At 37.9% G+C, this 23,739-nt stretch overlaps 2 protein-coding genes across 2 annotated transcripts; both read right to left on the bottom strand.

Moving 5' to 3' along the window:
- Window positions 1–4,199: 4,199 nt before the first annotated feature.
- Window positions 4,200–13,233, bottom strand: LOC113539841 (phosphoglucomutase-1). The gene is made up of 11 exons (XM_026935910.3): window positions 12,868–13,233; window positions 11,616–11,778; window positions 11,375–11,521; window positions 10,247–10,372; window positions 8,560–8,750; window positions 8,187–8,341; window positions 7,294–7,409; window positions 6,514–6,649; window positions 5,358–5,541; window positions 5,120–5,251; window positions 4,200–4,337 (listed from the first exon to the last, which is right to left on the bottom strand). Exons 1-11 carry the CDS (start codon window positions 13,123–13,125, stop codon window positions 4,248–4,250), a joined length of 1,698 nt encoding a protein of 565 aa, XP_026791711.3. The 5' UTR covers window positions 13,126–13,233; the 3' UTR covers window positions 4,200–4,247.
- A 3,423-nt stretch (window positions 13,234–16,656) lies between these two features.
- Window positions 16,657–21,878, bottom strand: LOC113539951 (angiopoietin-related protein 3). Its single transcript, XM_026936094.3, has 7 exons — window positions 21,310–21,878; window positions 20,398–20,508; window positions 20,185–20,296; window positions 19,994–20,107; window positions 19,769–19,864; window positions 18,516–18,785; window positions 16,657–17,623 (listed from the first exon to the last, which is right to left on the bottom strand). The coding sequence occupies exons 1-7, from the start codon at window positions 21,838–21,840 to the stop codon at window positions 17,469–17,471; spliced, it is 1,389 nt and encodes a 462-aa protein (XP_026791895.3). The 5' UTR covers window positions 21,841–21,878; the 3' UTR covers window positions 16,657–17,468.
- Window positions 21,879–23,739: the final 1,861 nt, after the last annotated feature.

Raw genomic sequence — 23,739 nt, 5'->3', positions numbered from 1 at the left:
TAATCAAACGTGATGTTCCAGTTTGCTGCTTTGTTATTGACGTCTTTGTCAAATTCATTAAAACATTATTAAAATTCTCTTTATTTTCTTGGTGAAAGCCTCCTGTTTTTTCTTATGCAATACACTCCTAGAAGTAAATCAGCATGTACAGAACTCATGTATAAGACTGCCTCTTATAATTACTGTATTCTCCATACTATAAGACCCACTGTAATTCTCAGGCTATAAGCACAAAAAAAAATCTGTCTGCTTATACCAAGCGAACATTACTGCAGTTGTTATTTTGCTCTGTGATAATTAGGGACCTCATTTCAAACATTTCAAACCAGTTCAAGACAGTAAACCTCACTGAGCAAGATGGTCCATGTTGTGATTGGATGACTGAAACAGGCAACAGCCAATGGCATGACATGAAGATAGATGTATTTGAAAAGCAGGATAAAGAACAATGGTGATTTCCAAATCCTAATTAGCATATATTACTTTTTTGAAGTCTATAAACTACAGATGTTTTCTGATTTGTAATGGAATAAAATCATGTAGGTAATGACTAATACAGAATCCTGAAAATATTCTGTATTACAAAAAAAAAAAAAAAAAAAAAAAAAAAAAAAAAAAAAAAGCTCGTCACTGAATGTTTTTGTGGGTTATTTATTTTTTTACTTGAATCATTTTTACGATTTTTTATTTCATTGGTACTGCTTTTGTTTCTAAGTTCCTTATGATTCCATGGAAATTAAAAGTGCGACACAAATAAAGATTAATATTCCTGCTATTATGAAATCAGTACAGAACTGTAGACTGTTCTGAATCTTCCCTTTGGCTTCTTTCTGAATCTTTCTTTTGCTTAGAGTCTGAGTTATGGTCTGTCCAATTCCTCAAATGACAGCGAATATGTCCATGCTACCAGCTTGTCCACTTCACTTTCCCAGAATTCCCGTCGCTCTGCATCATGGACAGATTCTCTCAGTGCCGGAGCCTGAGGAGCTGCTGTGTCTAAACATAAAACAAAACGTTGTTCTGTAACATCACATGGATACTTTTAACAGGGGTGTGGCTCTCGATATCCCGGCATCTCTGTATGATCAATAAAAGATACAACAGATAGGAGGGCTGTTTTGATTAGATACAATACAATGTAATAATATTTTTATTAGTGTTAGTTAATAAAATAAATATAAATGTAATACCGTCCATCAGTCAGTTCAGTGAAGGAGGTGTGGCCTCTGTACCTGTCCTGCACGGTGAAGGAGACATGGCCTCTGTCTAAGTGTAGGAGGCGATACCTCTGTACCTGTCTTGGTGAAGGATGTATGGCCTCTGAATGTTAGTTAGTGGGGTGTGGCCTATGTGTCAGTCAGTCCTAGTAAAGGAGGCCTGGACTACGTGCCTGTTAATTACAGTGAACGAGTGTAACTGTCAGCTCCAGTAATGGAGGCGTGGCCTATTTAACTGTTAGCTCCAGTAAAGGAGGCATGGCCTTATGGGTTCGTCACTGTGAATGAGGCATGGCTTTGTATCATGATGAGCATCAACTACACACGTCTAAATACCACGTATCTGCATGTGGTATTTTTAGCATTAGTTTATTTCCTGCATGAGTGAATCACCTGGAGTTTTACAGAGCAGGTAGATGCGTCTCATTTGTTCAACTTGATTCTGTCTGCTCTTGCGTTTCTTCGAACGCCTCGGCCCTGGGCCGTACGTGATGTCTTTAAATCTGTGACCACAGGTGAAGATAAATCAAACCCTGCTGCACTAGGTGCTGTATGAGACAGACAAATTGCACTGTACAAACAAATGAAATATTTAATTCACCTTATGGATGTGGAGGTGACAGTCATCCCTCTCTGGAAATTCAAATACTAACTCATTTTCTCTGTCTGTAAATGTTATTCCTTCATGCACAGCCTTGGAGTGTATTAATACTCTTAACTAGCTAACACGGGACTTGGCAGTACATCAGCACTTTTATTTCCCTGTTGTCTTCACCAGTGAATTTGTGATAAGTGCGAGATGTCTCTAGGTTTAATTATAGAGTCTGGTACTTTTCATTACTAAAGAAGACACTATTTGACTGATTTTACAAACGACCAACCATAAGATGAGATGGCGTGAACCAGCTTTAGTTTTTTTTAGTGAAAGTCACTGTTTGGATCAAGGAGCTCACTTTTTGCGCAGTTCTTCAACAAGCTCATCGGTTTCAGTGCCTGAGAAGCCGTAACGGGCTGCAAACCTCTGTGGATGCTTGAGCAGCTCATCCAGCGCTGGAAAAATCAATGACAGAAAGATAAGTGCTTATGTAAATAAAGGTGTATTGGTGTTAATATATATCTCAATATCCAAAATGGCGTGCATGAGGGAAAATTAGGAGGGAAATAGAAATATCAGCAGTAAAGGAGGTACAGTCTCTGTGCCTGTCAGTCATGGAGTCTTCCATGAGCATGGTAGCATTTCTCAGTAATGCACTGGTAAGTGTTCTGTTAACATTGTAGCTATGTATCGTACTTACATTCTTTCCCCATCAAATGTCCAGCTCTTGTGGTGGCGATTTTAACCCACTCGCTGAGATACTCCTCAAAGGCAATTCTGCACACAACCCTGGAATAAATACATCAGTGGGAGGTTCAAGGCTTGGCTCAGGTGGGAATTGCACTCACACAAAGATATTCACAAGCATGGAGCTGTGAAGTGAGAGGGCAAAGCAACTGTTGTGCATGAGAGTACTTCAGTGAGCACGGAGACACACGCGTTTATGTCTACACTTTGCTCGGGTCAGCCATCTTTGCAATCTAATAAAGATACTGTTTAAACACCATGACATCTTAAATATAAAACTCAGTATCATATTGTCACTTGTTGTGAGCCTAAAAAGCAATGACATCACTGTGGGTAGTACCACTTAAAAACCATGAAGATGACTCTGGACTGTAATTGATATTAACAGCCTTAGGACTACATTTGCTATGATAGTTTTAGGACTGTAATTGATATTAACAGCCTTAGGACTACATTTGCTATGATAGTTTTAGGACTGTAATTGCCATGAACAGTTTTGCACTCAAGTCTCCATCAGTGAACAGTTCATAACTTCAACAAAATAGACTTCATGTGAAAACTATAATGAATTTCCTGTTTACACAGTTGCACTTTTTGACCATGTAGTACACAGTTATAGAAGGGAATTATTTATAACTGCACTATCTGGTGTCATCCAGATGAGGATGGTTTCCCTTTTGAGTCTCAAGGCTTCTTCCTCATGTCCTCTCAGGGAGTTTTTCCTTGCCATCATCACCTCTGGCTTGCTCATTAGGGATAAATTAATAAATTTGTAAGTTATAAATTTATGTATAAATTTAAACATATATTACATATATTTATTACATATATAAATATATGTAACTTATATCCTGAGTTTATATATTTCTATAAAGCTGTTTTGTAACAATGGCCATTGTGAAAAGCGCTATACAAATAAAAAACTGAATTGAATTGAATATCAGTACAGACTTAAAGCACTTAAAAAAACTTTTTTCTGTATAAACTGCAATGACGCCTTCCTCTTCAATATTACAGTTTAGATGTTGCGAATGTTGTGAATACATTCTTACTCCCTGTCTCTGGTTTTTTCATGCCCCCTGGTCCTGAGGACTTGGCTTGAGAGAGTCTCAGCAACCTCCATACTGGAACTCTGAAGCTTAAGGTTATGAAGTGCTGGACAGATTTCAGCCTAAAGCACAAAGACAGGTATAAACTGAAGTCAACCCTAAATGTACAGGTGAGGTTTTCTCAGGAAGAAGTTGAATCAGTTACAAATAAAGCTAACTTTTCATTGTTTCATGGTTCATGGAAATTTATAACAAAAATAAGTTATCACAGACAAGGGCTTGCTGGAATTGGGTAGTAATTAGTAGTATCAGCTAGTTATAAGTTATAAAAAAAAGCTATTACAGTTCAAATGTTACGTGCCTGCCAACGTTTTGTTTGTTTTACATTTGTGTTAGAGTAATTTTGTGAGTAAAACACTAAGAAACTTCACTTACATTTGGATGTTAATGTTTGACAAGGCGCGTGTCGACGTTCTGTTGCCGTTGCCTAGCAACACTGGACAGAAACTGGCGCGCGAACATACAGACGCGCGCTCGAGGAGGTGAGTACACATGACAAAACGCCACTACAACTTTTTTTTTTTTTTCAAAAAGCGAATTTTATTACAAAAAAACGTAGACAAAAAACACAAATATATATCATGTAATGACAGTAGGACCGGTTCTCCCCGTCCTCTCAGGCAGCTGCGACAACTTCAGCGCTATGTTCAGCAGGTCGGCCAACTTCACCTGAGGTAAATAAAAAATAAATAAAAAATAAACCGACCGTTAAATCAAAATGGCGGTCTTAGCTTGTGTTCCAAACTACTGCCTACAGGATACACAGTGCACTATGTAGGGCGTAGAACGTCATTACGTCATATTTAATGTAGTGCACTTGCGTAGGGAGAAGTGAGTCATTTGGGATTCATTTAACCGACAAGTCGTCAGTTGTATTCACTACTCAGAATAACTAAAGTTAATCCTTTAGTTTGTACAAGATAATTTAAATTAAATTGTAATAAACACAATTCTAAAATTTATAGTCAGTTTGAGACATACTGGCATCCAAAATTACTGTGTATTGATTGTATGTATCAAATAATACTCTCAAACAAAAAACTTACATTTCCTTTAACAAGAAATAAATAGATAAACAAACAAACAAACAAATAAATAAAACTAATTAATTATGGGGTCCAGATAATTTTAAAACCAATACTGAATTACTCAAGAAAAATTTTTGTGTTTGAAAAAATGTTGTTAAATGTAAATAGTATTCCAAATAGTGTAGATTAAAATATCACTCATTATATGTGTTATCCATTTTATTTACTAATGTTTGCTCATTTTCATGAACCAATAATTCTGGAGTTATTCATAAGTCATATTCATAAGTTATTCTGAATTCATATTCAATTTATGTTTGTCTTTGTAAAGTTTAAAAATCTAATGTGAAGCTGAAATCAAGTAACATCTAAATAGCGTACAAAATATTTAATACAGTAACAATGAAATGCAGCTCAAACTACCTGTGGATCCTGTAAAATCTCATTTTCATCTTTCTCATAGCTGTCGATGTAGAGGTGTATTGTGGCACCCAGTGTGGTTCCACTTAGACGAAAAACAATGCGAGAGCCACCTTTAAATATAATTCGCAGGCCCTATTGAAAGGAAGATTTGTTTTTATATCTTAGATATTTATTAGTAGATCAGCAGGATTTTATGTTGTTTCTCTTAGGAGTGGTACACAGAAATGATTTGCATTACCTGGTTCCTTGTGACGCTTCCATCTACAGGGTCGTTGTACTCAAAGTTGTCTGCTTTCTCCACTTCGTACGTTTTCTCTCCTACTGTGAATATCTGTCCAACGAATGCCTTGTCTGAAATGACCACCTCGAGATCCAGCATCAGGTCCACTGCTATGTCTATCTCCACGTCTTCATAGTCGTACCTGCCAGGTACAGAAGAGAATACCACATTGAGAACTGAGACAAGAGGATAAAAACTAATACAATTTTGTCATTACATTTCTCAATTAAGGTGATTTTACTGATATTTACAGGTTATTGGTATTTACTAATTTTGGTGTGTGATTTGGTCTGAAAAAATGGGCTAGGACATACAAAATATATCTGATGCACAGATATATAAATTAGCTGCATTCTTTATAAAAAAAATGTATTGCTCTATAATCTGGTACACTCTGCATTTCTTAGAGGCCTTAACATCCTGTAAGGACGTGGTATTTGCCTAGATCTTAGAACAATGAACCTGAGATTTCATGTAATGTAACAATGAACCAAATTCATACCCCATTACAAATTTAAAGTTACATTACATTTATGGCATTTGGCTGATGCCCTTATCCAGAGCAACTTACATTTATCTTATTTATACAAGTGAGCAGCTGAAGGTTAAGGGTCTTGCTCAAGTGCACTCCCCAGAATGACACCCTCTGTCTTGCTCTCAGTCACCTGAGTTTTGATTGAGCACATCTGTTCACAATCTCACACACACGAGCACCCTTTAAAAGAGACTTTCACTCATCCACAGTTTTCAAAGTATACTCTCAGTTTGTCCTGTACTACTGATGTTACCAAGCCTTCTGTTCTGTATTTGCTGATCTGGTTTGACCTGTTGCTAGTTTCTTGAGTCTTGATTTTGCCTTAGCCCTGTTTGTCCTGTTTGTTGACTGCCTGACCTTAGCCTGCTTCTTGACTTTGAACTTGCAGTTTTGGATTTGTTTGCCTTTCTCTTATTAAAAAGAAATTCAACTGCACTTGCATCCATCTCAGCACTTCTCTTATGACACCCACAATTAGTTTAGGTATCTTTCTCAGGGCACCTTTTTGTTTTTGTATTTGTATTTCTCACTTTTTTCTTTTATGTCAAGAGTTTATTTAAAATCCTCATCACCCCAGACCTGGTATAGTAGTTCCTGCCATAGGTTTTCCAGTGATCGATCATGACTTCCTCAACACTCTGTTTTCTAAAAGCAAGAATGGAGAGCCAGGCGAGCACAGCCCAAAGCCCATCCTTTTCACGGATATGATCTGCACCTGAAAACAGGAAAACAAGCTTGATGTGATGTGTGATTGTGTACCAGTTCATATCAGCATATTAACGGTCTTTAAATTTACAACTGCACCATTTTAAGATACAGGAAAAAAATCGTTGTCACTGATATTATCAAACATTATCAAAACTTCTCATGCTAACTTCTTTTCTTGATTAAAATCAATGATTTAAGAGCCTAAAAAACTTAAATGGAGAACCCATCCTCCACTAGGTCAGGGTTTCTCAAACTATTTGCAGCTGGGAACCTCATTTAACTATATAAACTCCACAGACACCCTCCAGTAGATTAATTTCCTTAGTTCGTTATATAAACATGTATAATTTGTCTGTTTATTAGTGCTATAGAGATTGCTATTCCTGAAGTTTCCACTGACAGTATACATTAGGTCCAGGTTGACAATATTTATAGGCCTAATTGTATTTGAGTTTGAATTAAACTCATTTAATTCAAGTAACCAATCAAACAGAATAAATATAATAACTTTTAAAATGGTGTGTTGTGATGTCCACCACTGTAAAAATCACGGACCCTCTGGCTAAGCTTCATGGAACACACTTGAGAGCCTTTATAATCGTATAAAGGATGAATAAATAAACCATTCACAGCATTCATTACGTTAGCTACCTGTGCCGAAGCTCTCCTCTCCGTACAGCGAAAGGCGACCAGCATCCATCAGCTTTCCAAAGAACTTCCAACCAGGTGGAGTTTCATACAGTTGAATCTTGGTTGCTATGGCCACACTGCAATGAACGAGTGCTATGTTATATTTCTGACCTCATTGTTCCATCAAAACGAGATTAAAGACAAAGTCACGATAGCCTTTTGTAACATTCAGCTTAGTGAAATTCTTTTTGTTCTTGACCAAAACCTCTGTGCTGAAGTAACATGGGAATTTATATCATTGATCAGTAGCACAACTACTGTACCCATGTTGAGCTGTGACTAGATGGCCCTTTGTAGTTCAGTGCATTAGATCCAAAATGAATAAAGCGCTAATTTTAGCAGTGTGCAGGCATGATACGTCCCAACCCAACTATAAACTGGGCCATAAAAATGTCTGGCCCGCAGTTGGTTGGGAAGTTGAATTAGATGCTATAACTGTCTTGTTACATTTGTGTGTTTTTTTGCTAGCAATGAGCTCAAACAGAATACCAAGCTAGATAGATTCTCTCAATCAACAAAACCTGATCTAGAACTTGATTTAGCAACCAAATTAACAGCTCAACTGCATGTACATTGATGCTGCAACTAGAATAAATCCTTGAATTTGTAACCAGAATGTTAAGTCACAGATAAATTGCAGTGTGTACCAAATGATATTTTTTTTATTATCATCGCCAATCTTGTTTTTTACAAGGAGATACAAACTGCAAATTTCTAGTGTGACTGCAGCTCAAATCTATACACCATTTTCACTCTTGTGTGGTCTTTTTAAAGTTACTTGCACTATGATAAAAACCATCATAGTGCTAGAATAAATGAGAAGTTGCACATTAATTTATGAAGGTTATATTTACTTGTCAAGCGCTCCACTGCTGGGCATTGTCCTGGCAAAGCCTCTCACTCCCATATGCTGAAAGTAGGGGATGCAGAAGATGTTTGATGCAATTACAGCAACAGAATCTGAGGGGTTAACGAAAAAGCCGTTTTTCCCTAAGATCATGTTACGGTCCTGGAGAGAAAGAGACACAGGGTAAGCTGGGTTTGAGATTAACTAGGTAACCGACACCCTTGCTATTTTGGTGGTCACATGACTTCTATGACTTTTTGCAAGGAAAATGATTAGTTCCTAAACTAATCTTGACTGACATATTTTCATATGAAAATATTTAAAGGCATTGGAGAATGAACTGTTAATCTATAATGGTGTAGCTCTTTAAAAACACCCACACCATCACCATCGAAGGCAGCTCCAAAGTCAAACTGGCCACTCTTCATGGTCTCGAGCAGATCTGCAGCGTAAGTTAGGTTCGGATCTGGCAGCTGGCCACCGAAGTCTTCCTGAGGGACACAGTTAATGGCCGAGTTGGCAGGAGAACCCAGTTCCTCACACACGATCTTTTTCACATATGGGCCAACCACTTCAGGATGGACATGAAGACAAAGTCCAAAAGGTGATGGGTACAATATTAGACAGTCATAAATGGAGATTTAAAGGAGAATGAGAGTTAGTTTACAAAAATTACTTTTGTGCACTTTAACATTAGCTATATTGAACTTGTGGCAGTGTCCTAGATAAGGCATTGTGTCCTAGTTTACTATATATAGCTAAACTATCAGTAGTGATTTATGATAGTTGCTATTTTATTAGTTGTAATTATTTTCATTTACAAAAATGTACAAGAAATTCCTTCATAATGAGACCTTCTCAATCCAGAGGTCAAATTATCTAAATTATTATTAGTTGATGACCCAGAGTCTCTTTGACTAAACCGCTGTCTTCCTAACATTACAAAACTAGGTAGTAGGTAGAGATGTTTGGTTATTACAGTTTCTAGCACGATTATTATGCTAAACAAGCAAATAAATAAATTGTCAAACATGCACTATGGTTGCTTATGTGTCTGGACATATTTTCCTAAGGTCAGGGTAAGATTATGATGGAAGGGTCAGTCTCGCAATCTTGCCCAGGAACCCCAGACTCAGGAATGTGGTTGATTGATACACTGTGATATTCAAATGCCTAATATTGTTATTGTGAACACTTCTACATATTGTCATCCAGGTTTGAAGCATTTTTGTTCAGTGTTTATGCCCCTGTAATAAAAACTATTCTTAAGGCAAGATCCTTATCTTGATCTTTTTTTTTTTAAACTAGAAACCATGTAATTCTGTACGGTTGATGAAAGTTTCATGTAACAGAAAAAAATATGAGAAAGACCTGAGAAAAGACATTATTCCAAACAATAACATATGTTTATCATTAAACATGTAGTAATTTATGTACTGGTGATATTGTAAACTGCTATGAATGGCTGAGGAATATATCTTGAAGTTTTAATATTAGAACTGTCATGAGGCCAGGCAGTACTAATATTGCCAAACAAAACAAAATAAAACAAAAAAGGTCTACATATTTTGTGCCAGGTCCACATACAGTATGCCAGACTCCAGCTAGATGTTTGAAACGCTTGTTGTTGCAAGTGATTAGATCTGAACTGACTCAGTTACAGAAACTTTCTTTTATTTAACATCCTGCATCAGAAATGGAGTGATAACATCTTGTTTAGCATTTTTCATCAGTGAAATGAATGACCAGATGAACCCCCACATCCCAGCCCCATCCCCCCTTCACACACTATGCTATTTGAATTTTTCACTTTGGATCAGAGACAGAGAATTGGCTGCCTTGGCTTTTTAAAATGTCATTTCAAGAGTGCAGTAAATGCTACAGGCTTCCTATGTGAAAGGGGAAATCCTGCTTTGGTTTTAGTGTTTTGTCAGACATCTCCTCTTAATCATTTAATAGCTGGCTGGAAACTCTGTCAAGATGAACCAGCCCTCAAAAGTATGCATCAGTATATTGATCTGTATAATGGTTAAAAGAAGAGAACTTTCACAACAGTAGAGTTCCTACCTCCATGCATGGCATCTAACCGGATGCGTATGTGGTTCTGGCCTGATAGAAGCTCCTTCAGCGCCGCAAAGTCAAAGATGTTCCTCAGCATGTTGGCATAGGATTCCACTGGGTCCACAATCTCAACTTCAGAGGAGGCAGATAACAGAAAAAACATTATTTATAAACCATCTAGTACTAGATGGTATTAGGTAGTATTAGTTTATTACACCACAGCACTGATGAGTTAATGTACTCATCCTAATCCTAAGTTATCGTTTCTATAGTAACATCTCATTCACAGGGACTTGTACAGTGGAAGCTCTTCATAAACAGACTAATTGGATCATTGATATGGTGAAGTTTTTAACAGTCAGAGGTAAAGCTGTAACTTAAGTTTTCCGCCATCTTCAGGACAGAGGAGTTTTTTCTTTTTTGTGGTTTCTTTGTAACATGAAAAGCTGCATTTTTTTTCTTATTAAAAAAAGCGAGGAAAAAGAGAGGGAACAACTGTTTATAGCTGCTATATTGTAAGTGAGAACAGGAACTATCTTGTTTCATGGACGTTCCACATCATTAAATGTAATTACAAACAGATAAAACGTATGATGTGCTGTTCATTAGTAAGTAAAACATTGTAATCAATGGCAAACCGCTGCTGTGGTATAAGAGGAATAAAACAATTGGGGTACCTGCTTTAATGGGAAAATCAATGTTAGTAACAGTCACATTATCACTTGGTATTTTACTATAACATGACATCCTGTTATTTTTAGTATTAAAGTAATAGAATAAATCTATGGAAATGTATGTCTGGTAGTAGTAATCTGAGGCAAGTCGACTTGTGCTATGATCTTTAAGATGTTGATCCACTCATCAGTAGTGAAGCAGTTGTCTCATCTATGTAATACGCTATACGGCCAAAAGTATGTGCACACCTGACCATCATTGTCAAGCTGGAACACGTTTGGACCTCTTAGTTCCAGTTAAGTGAAATTGCTACAGTATACAAAGACATTCTATACAATTGTGTGCTTCCAACTTTGTGGCAACAGTTTGGGGAAGAACCACATATGGGTGTGATGGTCAGAAGTCCACATACTTTTGGCCATATAGTGTATCCAGGCCACCAGAAATGCCTTCACCTACCTGTAAACGGTTTGAATTTGTTCTCCAGGTCGAAACTCTGTTTGCCGAGTGTTGTCAGATCCACTGTGAGTTCAGGGCAGATGGCGTACTCTTCTATACTTCTGCTTATTTGGAAGATTTTATCTGTCACAGCGTTGGGAGCAGGCCCTTTGAGGCAGATTAAAATAAAACAAAAATATTTATTTTTATGTAATTAGATATAAAACTCATTTTTATATTTGCTACTCAGGTATCATTTTACCTCCATTAGCAATGTTGAATTTGATGCCAAAATCTCCATCTGGTCCTCCAGGGTTGTGACTGGCAGTGAGCACAAATCCACCAATCGCTTTGAACTTCCTGATTACGCACGACACAGCCGGTGTGGACATGATGCCATTTTGACCAATCACCAGACGGCCTATCTGAGACAGGTAATTAATAGAGGACAGGTGAGCTGCAGAGGATTTCAATCACCTTAAATATACTATCACTTCACCTAAACTAACACAATCATTCACATCCATTTTCCTGCTCAAAAATGGTTAACATTCAAGTCTATAATATTTAATACTGATGAACAAAATAATAGAGAATATTATTTTTGAACAAAATTTGCAATATTTACATGTAAAAAATACATTTGTTACACTTGAAAGAGTTTTATTTACAGAAATAATTGGTTGACCTTCCTTTAATTAAGCAATCATCCAACTAGGATCAGAAAAAAAAAATCCTTAAAATGCACATATTTAGATCTTTGGAGAAAAAAATTGTTTTTTAAAAGCTTTAAACTTTGTTCCTTCTGTAATTCTGTAAATCTTTTGTGCATGCTGTAAATTTCTTATTTGTCTGTAGCACTGATAGTGATAAAATGTAAAAGAAAATACAGAACCTTCTGAAAGTCATCACTATTTTATCTCCAGTTACATTGTGCATGTATTAATTTAGCAGAGGAAAATAATATTTAAAACCATGACCTTTGGATTGAATAAAAAAAAAGGCATCGTTTCATTGATACACCACTGGGGGATTTTTAACACTACAGCAGTTACACTCATGTTTCTCCACCTGTGCTGGAATCTGACCGGCTAAATTAGAAAAACATTTATAGTTGGTGTATAATTTATTTACAATCTCCCATCTATAAATATCACTACCCCAGCTGAAGTGTCGAGAACAAATATCCATGTTGGACAGGAGACAACAACAAAAGCAGATCTACATAATTAGCTCTATTTAAGAGGATCATTTTGCAGTTTGCTTGCACCTGACTCTTGCTAATCATTTGAAATTACATGCTGCATTGTTGTCAGTGTAACTGTTTTTAAAATACAATTATTAAATCTCAGACAGCAAATTTGGCATATATTACAGGACTTTAAAAAGGCAAGTAAGTTTAACAGGCTGCATGTGTGAGACAGATAAGAAATGAAAACAAACAGTGCTGAAGTGTAGAAAAACAAATATGCAGATTACAATCATGAGAAGGTTATAAAAAGGTAGCAACTGACCCCATTGGCCGCAGCCATCTGTACTATGACCTGGATCGCGCTGGTGTTGAAGTAACGTCCATCTCCTCCCACAACCATGGTGGAGCCTTGGCGGTCTCGCAGATCGATGGAGGAGAAGATACTCTGGATGAAGTTTTGAAGATAGTTCCTTTGGGACTGGAAAACACGGACATTCTTCCTGAGGCCGCTGGCGCCGGGTCTCTGGTCAGGATACGGAGCGGTGTCGAGATGCAGCACCTGTAGAGGACTGTTCTCCATCGCTCAGAGAGACGGAGAGAACAACGACAACTCAGTGGAAGTGGGGTCAGTGTTACTGCACACTGCTCTGTCAGGGCACTGGGAATGGGAAGCGAGAGCAGAGGGGAGGGAAGAGCCTTAAAGCAGGCCGGAGCATTCCAGAAGCTGGCAGTGCAGGACATTATGGATCCAAAAATAAATTGGCAGTGGAAGAGAGTAACAGAAGACGAGTTCCTCCTCACACATGTGCAGGGGCATCACTGTCACACTTCACACTGACTACACAGAGAAGATGCCTCATCAGGGCTGCATTAGTCAACTAATCACTGACTAATCCCCCTGATATGCAGTGAATTAGCTAATAAAATTCAATAATTTTGGCACCCTATGAGTTGTGACATGCCTCAATATGTATTTGTTGATTTCCTAACAGTGTACATTCTGGTGAAAAAAGATCTAGAACCCTTCAGGTTCCTTAAAGGTTCTACGTATGGGCAGTGGTGGCTAAGCGGTTAAGGCTTTGGGTTACTGATCAGAAGCAGCGCCAAGCTGCCACTGATGGGCCCTTTAGGCCTTAACCCTCTCTGCTCAAGGAGAGAGCCGTATCATTGGCTTTGACCCATTCCTGGGTAATGTGAAGAAAAGAATTTCACTGTACTGTAAAGCATATGTGAAAAATAAACCCATTCTGGGGAACAGATTGTTTCTCTATCAGAAAAGATACTTAGAACCCTAAGATGAAGCCAAGAAACCTTAACTATTCAATTTAATACAATTTTATTTGTATAGTGCATTTAACAATGGACATTGCCACAAAGCAGCTTTACAGAAATATATAAGTTCAGGATATAAATTTTAAATTTATGAATTTATCTCTAATGAGCATGCCAGAGGCGATGGTGGCAAGGAAAAACTCCCTGAGGCGATATGAAGAAGAAACCTTGAAAGGAACCAGACTCAAAAGGGAACCCATCCTCATATAGGTGACACCAGATAGTGTGATTATAAATAATTCCCTTCTATGACTGTATAGTATATGGTCAAAAAAAAGTGCAATTGTATAACCACGAAAGTTCATTATAGTTTACACATGAAGTCTATTTTGTTGAAGCTATCAACTGTTCACTGAGACTTGAGTGCACAACTGTTTGTGGGAATTGCACATGTCATGCACATGCTATCGTATCAAATGTAGTCCTAAGCCATCGTAGCAAAACTGCTCATATCAGTTGAAGTCCAATGCCATCTTCGTGGTTTCTAAGTGGTACCATCCAAAGTAATCTCATGTAATTTAGGGTGTCCTTGTGGGGCCATCCTCAGCAGCATGTGTAGCTCCACAGAGAGAGAGAGAGACAGAGAGAGAGAGAGCGAGAGAGGGAGGGAGGAAGGGAGGGAGAGAGAGATTGTTAGGTATGCTAATTGCCACGTAATGGTTAAATAATATGTACATTGTGTGCAGAGTGGAAGCCTGTTCCATAACTGTGGGGCTTTATAAGAGAAAACTCTGCCCCCTGCTATAGGATTCACTATTCATATCAGATATACCAACAAATAGCCTGCACCTTTTGATCGAAGTAGGCAGGGTGGATCATAAAAGACCAAAAGTTTGCACAGGGACTGCGGCGCGAGACCATTCAGTGCTTTATAGGTCAATAGTAGTATTTTATAAACAATGCAAAATTTGATTGAGAGCCAATGCAGGGTGGATAAGATAGGTGTGATGGTATCTTCTGGTTCTAGTAAGAACTCTGGCTGCTGCATTCTGGAATAACTGGAGCTTGTTTATGCAACTACTGGAACATCCAGACAGTAAGGCTCCAACCTAGAGGTAACAAAAACATGAACTAGAACAAGTATTTCTGTCTTGTCAGAATTAAGTAGAAGGAAGTTAATAAGCATCCAGTGTCTAATGTCCTTTACACATTCCTCAACTTTATTAAGCTGGTGTCTGTCATCTGGCTTTGCTGAAACATACAACTGTGTGTCATCAGCATAACAGTGGAAGCTAATATCATGTTTACAAATAATTTTACCCAGAAGTAGCATATATAAAGAAAACGCAGTGGGCCTAAAACCGAATCTTGCGGAACACCAACCTTTACCTTAGTATGCATAGAGAAGTCATCATTTACATCTAGAAACTGATACCAAACAGTAAAATAAGACCTGAGCCAGGGGAGGGCTGTTCCCCTAACACCAACAACATTTTCTAGTCTATCAGGGAAAATAGTATCAATGGTATAAAAAGCTGCACTAAGGTATTGTATAACTATACAAAGATCTTCTTGAATAACTTTTTTAGGAGCTAACTGAACCCGTTATCACTTATGTTTCAGATTGCTGAAATTTATTCTCCTGTAATGCCATTTTAACTGCACTAACAATAACAATAACCCCATCAGCATGGGACACAACTGTTAACTTCTCAAAGGCATAATGTAAATACAGCACCAACCAACAAATTAGCACCAGAATCTCTAAATGCATCACAAATAAACATATTTAATGTGTTTCAGGGCACAGTTTTCCTTTAAGGGTTCTTTGGCACTCACTCTAGAGAAGCCCTTAAAGGTTCTACAGCAGTTTCCTTATCAGAAAGAACTCCAAACTAGAACTTTAACCATACAAAGACCTCCTTCAAGAATCCTTTTTCTAAGAATCTACCTCACAGGGATGAAGAAAGTTCATGTATCAAACTGACTCTCAGGATTTTCAGGACTATCATTAACATTAATCAAGGCAATCATGGAGGAAAAGTCACAAAAGCTTTGTCCTAGTGCACAGATTCACAACCCTGGCCTTGGCGACCCTGGCCTGCACATTTTTGCATTTTAATGTTTACTCTGCTCTAATGCTGCAATCCGATCCATGTACTGACACAAAAAGTGCAACAGAAAATTAATTCAACTCAGAATTCCCAATTGGGACCGTCAGCAACATCCACCTTGCTTGAGTTCTCTGACATAAACATACCTGACATCACAACAACATGGTGGTGCACACATATTTTCCTTAGCACCATTTCCTCATTGATTAAACATGATTTTACTTGATATGTCGCTTTTGTATTGTGAAAAGATGTTTTATGAAATTTGTATGTTTTACAGATTTGTAACTTAATTCTGTTTCAGCCCAATTTTACTAACACGATAAGATCAAAGTTGGCCCACATTGTACATTGTCATTTCTCTTCGTTAACTGCGCTGAAATAATTAATGTAGATCTTCTTTATACTGTATGTTGATCAAATCCAGAGACTAGCCATACAAATATGACTTTACTCTGGGCACCCATGTTTGTCCGAACAGAAGCAACGTTAATATCAGATTAGTTGAATCAGGTGTGTTAGAGCAGGGTTTCCTATTTACAAACCTGGCCTTATATCACTCCTATAACAATAGGTGGTAGCAGAAGGATTATATTCCAAAACAAAGTACAGGAAACAGATTTAAGTAACACCAGCATGACTTTTCTTTCTTGGGTCTTCCTGATAAATTGGAGTATTGAGTACTTTTTTGCTGCAGTTAATGCAAACACAAAAATACACAAAAACCTCTTCAAGAACTTTATTGCAAGTCCGATTCTGTAAAAACAATATATTTAAGAACTATTTGTAAAATTGATGTGAGTGGAATCCTGAGGATTTGTAAGTAACTGCCAAAATTCTGCGGTTCCTCAGTGAAATATAGGATCCAAATGACATACAGATGCAGCTGAAAGCAGATTCTTCAACAACATGTGGTTAAGTAAAAACACTTAATGTACCATCCTGCTCAGTGTCATGTTTAAATATCCCACGTTAAAGCATCGTTATTCTCATGAGTTCTGTCTGTTTCACATCAACATCGTCTTCTATACATATGGAAATTTTGTGAGTCATGAAATGTAAAACATGCAACGCAAACCACATGAGCAACAGAAGAAAGTAAACAAAATGCCAAAAGTGCTGGATCTTCATAACAACAAAAGCCTAAATAAAATTCACCTTAAGCAGCAAAACCTTTGTTTAATCATTAGAGAAATGTCAGAGCCATGATTTTTTTTTTCCTTTGGAAAAAGCTAATGAAAATCACAAAACCATATTGGAAACATCCAACAGGGCGGGCATGACCAACCAAGTGTGCGTGTCTGTGTGTGTGTGTTTGGTATGTCAAAGTAAATGCAGAGCTGTTAAGAATAAAAAGAATGCAAGACCTGTGTTGTGTTCCATCAGAAATAAATTGGACATTGGATTTTTTGTTTAATGGACAACATGTTGCTCAATTTTTCTGCACTGTGGAATTACAGAGTCATGTTTCATGTGGTTTAAAAATCTGAACACATATTTGCACATTTCCACATCATTTCTTTTGGTTTACGGGTGACTATGCTTCCTGACGGTGACGAATGGAAATCTGTGTGGATTTTAAGTGGGACTGTCCTTTATTGTGCTTCCCTTGGATTCCTTTTCTGCGAGGTTGGCTCTGGATGCATTTTCCATTCAGGTTGACATCTCCACAAGCGCTGAACCACCAGCCTCCTTAAACAGAACCACACATAAAATTTAAGTATCTTATGCTTCTAAAAGATCCTATTTATTTGCAATTACCTATGTTCGATGAAGAACCATGTTGAAAGATTGTACATACAGTTTGTGCCATGCATCTCACTAAATGAGCCTTAATTATTAATCATTTATTAAAGTTGTGCATAGATGTCATGGCCAAACTGAACTAATGGTTCCTGCCAGATTTATAAAATTTTTACTCACATGAGTATGTTGATAAACATTATCACATTCACGGCACAGCTGATTTACATCTAGCCCTGCCCACAAAACTCCATAAAAAGAAAAAGCACAAAAGAGACCTGACAATGGCAAAATGACAAATAAACGGTGAAAGAGCATGCCATGTGCTAAATCTTCCAGTAATCCAGCCTAGCTATTGCATGGTGTGACAGCTACCAGACACACGCTATCTCTTCCTCTTTTTACAGGTCTTTTCCTGATTTGATTATTTATTCTCATTCGTCTTAATTTATGGATGGGTTTTAGAATCACTTTTTTTCAAGTCTTTAATATGAAGCAACTGAGTTAATGAACAATATGTTCATTAAATTGGTGTGTAACTGAAATAAATGAGATTTAAACGTGAAAGTGTACTCTGTATATAAAATTACAGTAACTCATTGACAATGATACGATTGAAGCCGCTCTGTCCTGGTTCACATTATATGTAAAGTTACACAAACTCAGAAGCGAAACATAGGATTCAAACGTTTTTCCCAACGAACTGGATTTTCTTGAACTTCACATCCCCTGTGTAAATGCTCCTGTCAAATATTTAGGAATAAATTAAGTCGTATCTAGCTTGATAAATGGGGCCCAGTGTCTGTTTATTAGTACACATAATGTATTGTAAGTTCTGTACCTGTATAATCATGAGCACAGTTTGGGTCTTTGGGGCTATTTCCATCATTGTGGTCTTTAGTGGAGAACCTCAGTCTTGTCGGGATGTCCATATCTGAGGTCAGATCTCCTGACTTGAGGTGGATAGTGTAGTTGGAGTCAGGGCCTTCCAGCATGTACTGGAACTCCATTGAATGTTTTTCCTGTTTCCAGTCCTCCATCTGAATGCGCAGGAGAGATCCGCCCTGCTGGGTGATGGAGAAGATCTTCCTCAGACCTAGCCAGAACTCACCTACAGAGCACAATTAACAAGTTTTAATCACCAAATGCAGTGATGTCACTGCAACTGCAGTTTTTATTTTAAACTTCTTCGATTGGCAAGATGGTAAATTTTCACTCTGGGTAATGGTTTCCTACATTACCCACAATGCCATTCAACTACTTGCTGATAGTGGTGCAGTGCGATTTTTCCCTTTACCTAAAGAGAACAATGCAGCAGCGCTTTAGTCCTTTAGTCTGTCCAGCTGTCTCCCTTCCTTATCTGTACACTCTGTTCAAACAGATCAGCTTCCAAAGCTTCAACTTTCAGGTTAATTCTGCAGTCAACGCCATCACACTCGTCATCTTGTACATCTCTAACCAGCCGAGCTGAGTCTCCGCTGTAACTCAGTGTCATATAGCTATGTTGCATTCTGGGACCTTGCACAATGTCTCTGCTACTTCTACACTGGATTTCTCATTCATATGATGTTGAACATGAAATTGTTGAATGTGGAAAATGGTGAGCATGAAAACAAACCTGACTGTTTTCTCTTGTTGAGCTAGCAATAACAAAGTCCCCTGTGACATCAGAATAATGAAAATACAGCACCAACCAACAAATTAGCACCAGATTTTGCTAAACACATTGCAAATTTTTCAATATGGAAATATTAAAAGTGGAGTTTTCCTTTACAGATACAGGTTCCTATGGTCCAGTTTAAAGGTACACTTCCATCACTTTCCTAGGAAACTAAAGGAGCCTTAAAGGAGGCTGGAAAAAAGAAGAGTTATACCCTAGGTATACCTGACAGTGTAGTGTCTATTTCTGGGAACACTGAATATGACAAACAGTTGTTGTTGCTGAGTATTTTGGGATAAACTCATTATTGAAGGCGAGCTGTCAGAAATGAGCTTCTTTGTGCTTCAGCCTGTCTCTGTCATTGCATTGAGTTAAACTCTCATTGGTGTATTTTTAGTTTCAAGGAGCACCAACATTCCAAGTACATAACTCACTCTTGAAGTCTCCGAATCCATCCTCATAACTTTGCCAGGACTGGTTAAAATCAACAGAGCCACCTTGTCTGCGCTGAATAACCGTGAACACTCCCTCTGTGGGGAGCAGAGTTCATGTTATCAGGACATCAGCCTACACCTATTAAATTTGAGAATATTTCAGAATTTTATCCAGAGTTACAGTAGGAGTAGAAAATGCTGCGTGTATCTTGTGTGTATTCTTACCCTCTGTGAAGTCACAGTACACAAAGAAAGGTTCGGATACATTTGGCTTAATGGGATACAGGCCACTGGTTTTCTCTCCACTGCTGAAGACCTCACCACAGTCTCTCGGGAAATCTACAGAACAATTGTTCACACATTCAGTACAAAGAATTGCTAAAACATTTCAAAGTCTATGTCACTGGAATTCTCACCACTTGAAAAGCTTCCATCATTGGAATAGTTGGACAGATAATCTGACATGTTGTAGATTTCGGGATCCCAACTAAACTTAGACAAAGTTTCCTGAAGGCTGGCAGAGTTAAGCTAGAAGTCAAGTGAAAAGAGTGTTGCATCAGATGTTTTGGGTTGTGTTTATTTAAAAGATTTACACATATAAGTAGCCTAGTTGGACAAAAAAACACTACCTTATTCTCCAGACCTTTGATCTTGTTTCTCTGGTCATTCAAGTGCTCACTTTGCTCCTTCACTGCCTTCAGCAGGTCTGAGATACTCCTTTCTTGGGCTTGGATTACCTCCTGGATTGATATCATTCCATATAACTGATCACCATATCAGTTCTGCATTTTGCTCCCCAAAAAGTTTTATAAACATCTAAATGATATCAGTTCATTTATAACTGATTGTCCCTGAGTGAGCCTCTGCACCCTACAGCTGGGGTCAAGTCTTTTTTTAACCCATTTTCTCCCAATTTCGGTCATTGGCCAATTCTCTCCCATTTGACACACAACAGCTACCAAAGCGGGGAGGGTGAAGACTAGCATGTGCTTCCTCTGAGACACATGAAGCCACCACATTTTTTCGAACTGCTGCTCATGCTGAGTCACAGAGCAGCGTAACACACTCGGTGGAAAGTGCTATCTGCCCTCTTCCACATACCTGAGCTCACAGACAGGCATGTTTGGCTAGTGTCACTCTGATTGACAAGGGACAGAGTAATGCTCTTCCCACCCAGAGAGCTCAGCCAATTATACTCTCTTGGACTCCTGACCACAGATGACTGCAGCAATATCAGTTCAAAATTCAATTCAATTTCCTGATCTCCTGAACATAGGGCGAATGCTTTTCTGTTGCACCACTTGGTAGCACAGGATCAAGGTTTGAGGATGAATTGGAAAAAAAGACCCAAAACTCCTTCAACGCTGCACATGCAAGACTGCCACAGTGCTTAGTGTTAGCTTATTGTTGTGCTTGTAAATGCATAGGAGGTGTACATTCTGACTGGTGGCACTATTGGGTAAGTACCGAGTGCTTATTTTACCGGGACATAACTAAATGAGGAGAAGTATAAACTTTGAAATAAGTCCAAATAAGCTTACTTTTAGTGCTGAAATTTCTGCAACCTGATCTGCTGAGAGAAGACCTTGAGAAAGTCCACTCATTTTCTGCTCAAGCCCTCCAACCTGATTCCACAGCTGGATTCTCTCCCTCATGATGTCCTCTACTTTGGAGTTTATCTCCAAAGACAGGCTCTTGATCTCCTCATTATTGGCTTTGAGCACCACAGTGGTCTTCTTCAGTTCCTCTTCTTCCTCTTTGATCTCACTGGCCAGCACAGAAAGCTGGTTGAAGGACTTATCAAAAATGTTGATCTTTTGCAAGATGTCACTGATCTGGCCCTTTGTCTTTTGCACAAAGTCCCTCAGGTTTTTACCTAGCTGCAGGAGGCCATTAGCGATAAGCCGGACTTCATCCAGAGCTGCAAAAGCTGACCGAGTCTCTGATGGAGCCAGGTTTGGCTCCTCAGTGTCCTCTGCTGTTGGGAAAGCATTGGTTAATAACATAAATAACAGTAGCAAGGCCAGCTTCATGGTCGCATGGTTCGCCACACTTGGATGAGCAAGCTTCATTGTTGTTGGAGATCTTTCAGCTCTCTGTGTCCAAAGAAGCCCAAAGTCCCTTTATATTTGCCCTGTTGTAGTTGGGTTGATCATTAAACAGAATAAAGCGATGTGCCATTGGTTTAAATTGGACAGGAATGCAAAAAGAATCAGAAAATATTTTATATTTTCCTCAAAAACATGTCACTTTACATTTTTTTGTTAAATTAACCTTTCAACAATTAATGACTGTACCTTATTTCTGCTTAACACAAGTTAACATGAGTTCCTTGTGTTAGTACAATGGTTTACCTCAATTCATTATTTTATTTTCCAAAGTCCTAGTGTGTTTGTTGAATTATTGTATATACAGTACTGCAAGTATTAAACACTCTACATTCTATATAAAATTTGTTTTACATGCCTATTTTATGTCTACTGTATTTATACAGTATGTCAGAAAAGAAAAAAGATTTCCAAATGATAATTTAAAAAACTGTTACAGAGAAATCTTAGCTAAGTAGTAATGTGTGTTTGTAATTAAAAATGAAGCGATGAAATGTTGAGAACTCTAAATAATAGCACACATTGAACTTCATTGTTCATTGTAGTAAAAAGATGCAGTGCTCCTCGACCTCTTATATCTCAATTTTGGTGGTTTGTCTGAATGTGTATGTTTGTGATTTACCTTGCTGTAGGACAATAAGTTCCCTGATCATGTTGGAAGTTGGACAGTGTAATAAAGTGTAAGGAACTGTTATTGTAATTCAATTTTTTTAAGCATGTGTTAAAGCTAGCAAAGATTGTATGTGCAGAGAAATATTTAGTGCTCTCAAGAGATCATACCACACACTAAAAGCCTTTTAGACCCAAAGTCATAAGTAAACACTTCAGAAACTACTCGATGGACTTTTCCATGATATTTTTCCATGAGATGATGCAACATGTCATTTGATTTTCTTCCTGCCACGGTTTCAGTGGCAGTGTGCCTTCTGAAAATTGAGGGTTAGCGTGTTCTCTAATGTACTGTGGTCAGTCCGACAGCATAAACCTCTGTTAGCCAGTGACGACTGCTTTGACTTCTCGACAAAAACAGAACCAGAACATTTCTCCATTTTGTGTTTAAAAATGACTGGATATAAATCTGTAACTAACCCTTCTTATGCATTAAATTTTCAAATAACCTCTGTTTAATTTTAATGATAAAACTATTGTTGTCATATGATTTAGCATTTTTTTTTATCAGGAAATCCACATAAATTAAAGGGGAGCATTAGGCCTGGGCTTAGTCCTGTTTTTTTTTTTTTTCCTTCATGCTGTTAGGTCAAACCTGTTCTTGCGAGTCTCTGGTCTTATTTACATTCTATAGAAAGTTTATTTTGGAAGGTAATAAGGTTGAGTTTCATGACTACAGACTTCACAGACAGTCACAGAAAGCCCACGGTTAAATGTTAACCCATATCATAACTGCAAACATAACCTTATACCTCGTTTGGTAATCAAAGAGCATGTCTTTATTTACACTGGGCCATGAGTAGACACTTTCTGCTCTGTGGATTGTGAGGCAGCCTATAAAAAAAAACGCTTCAGAAATCAGTACGGCTGAATTGTGGAACAGCCAAAAATGACAAAATTTGAATGAATTTTTCTGGCAGTAATATACTTTGACATCTCTACTATAAGAAACCATAAATATAGTCACCGAAAAGACATAGAAATTATTTATTTAGGTTACTTTCTATCTTTGCCTTCGTGTCGACCTGCAAAGATTGTGCTGTGTAAGGAGCCAGTTTAACAAATGCACACCAAAACGATAAAAACAGTCGGTCTGCCAGCAGACATCTAAAACCTGTGTGATTCTCTATGTGACACCATAGCAAAACATACATAAGCCTTATCAATCCAAACAGAGTTTTAAAATGTTTAAAT

This window comes from Pangasianodon hypophthalmus, chromosome 4 (assembly GCF_027358585.1).
Source record: "Pangasianodon hypophthalmus isolate fPanHyp1 chromosome 4, fPanHyp1.pri, whole genome shotgun sequence".
NCBI lineage: Eukaryota > Metazoa > Chordata > Actinopteri > Siluriformes > Pangasiidae > Pangasianodon > Pangasianodon hypophthalmus.
The sequence above is the reverse complement of the archived record's forward strand: the minus strand, read 5'-3'. Positions and strand labels throughout refer to the sequence as shown.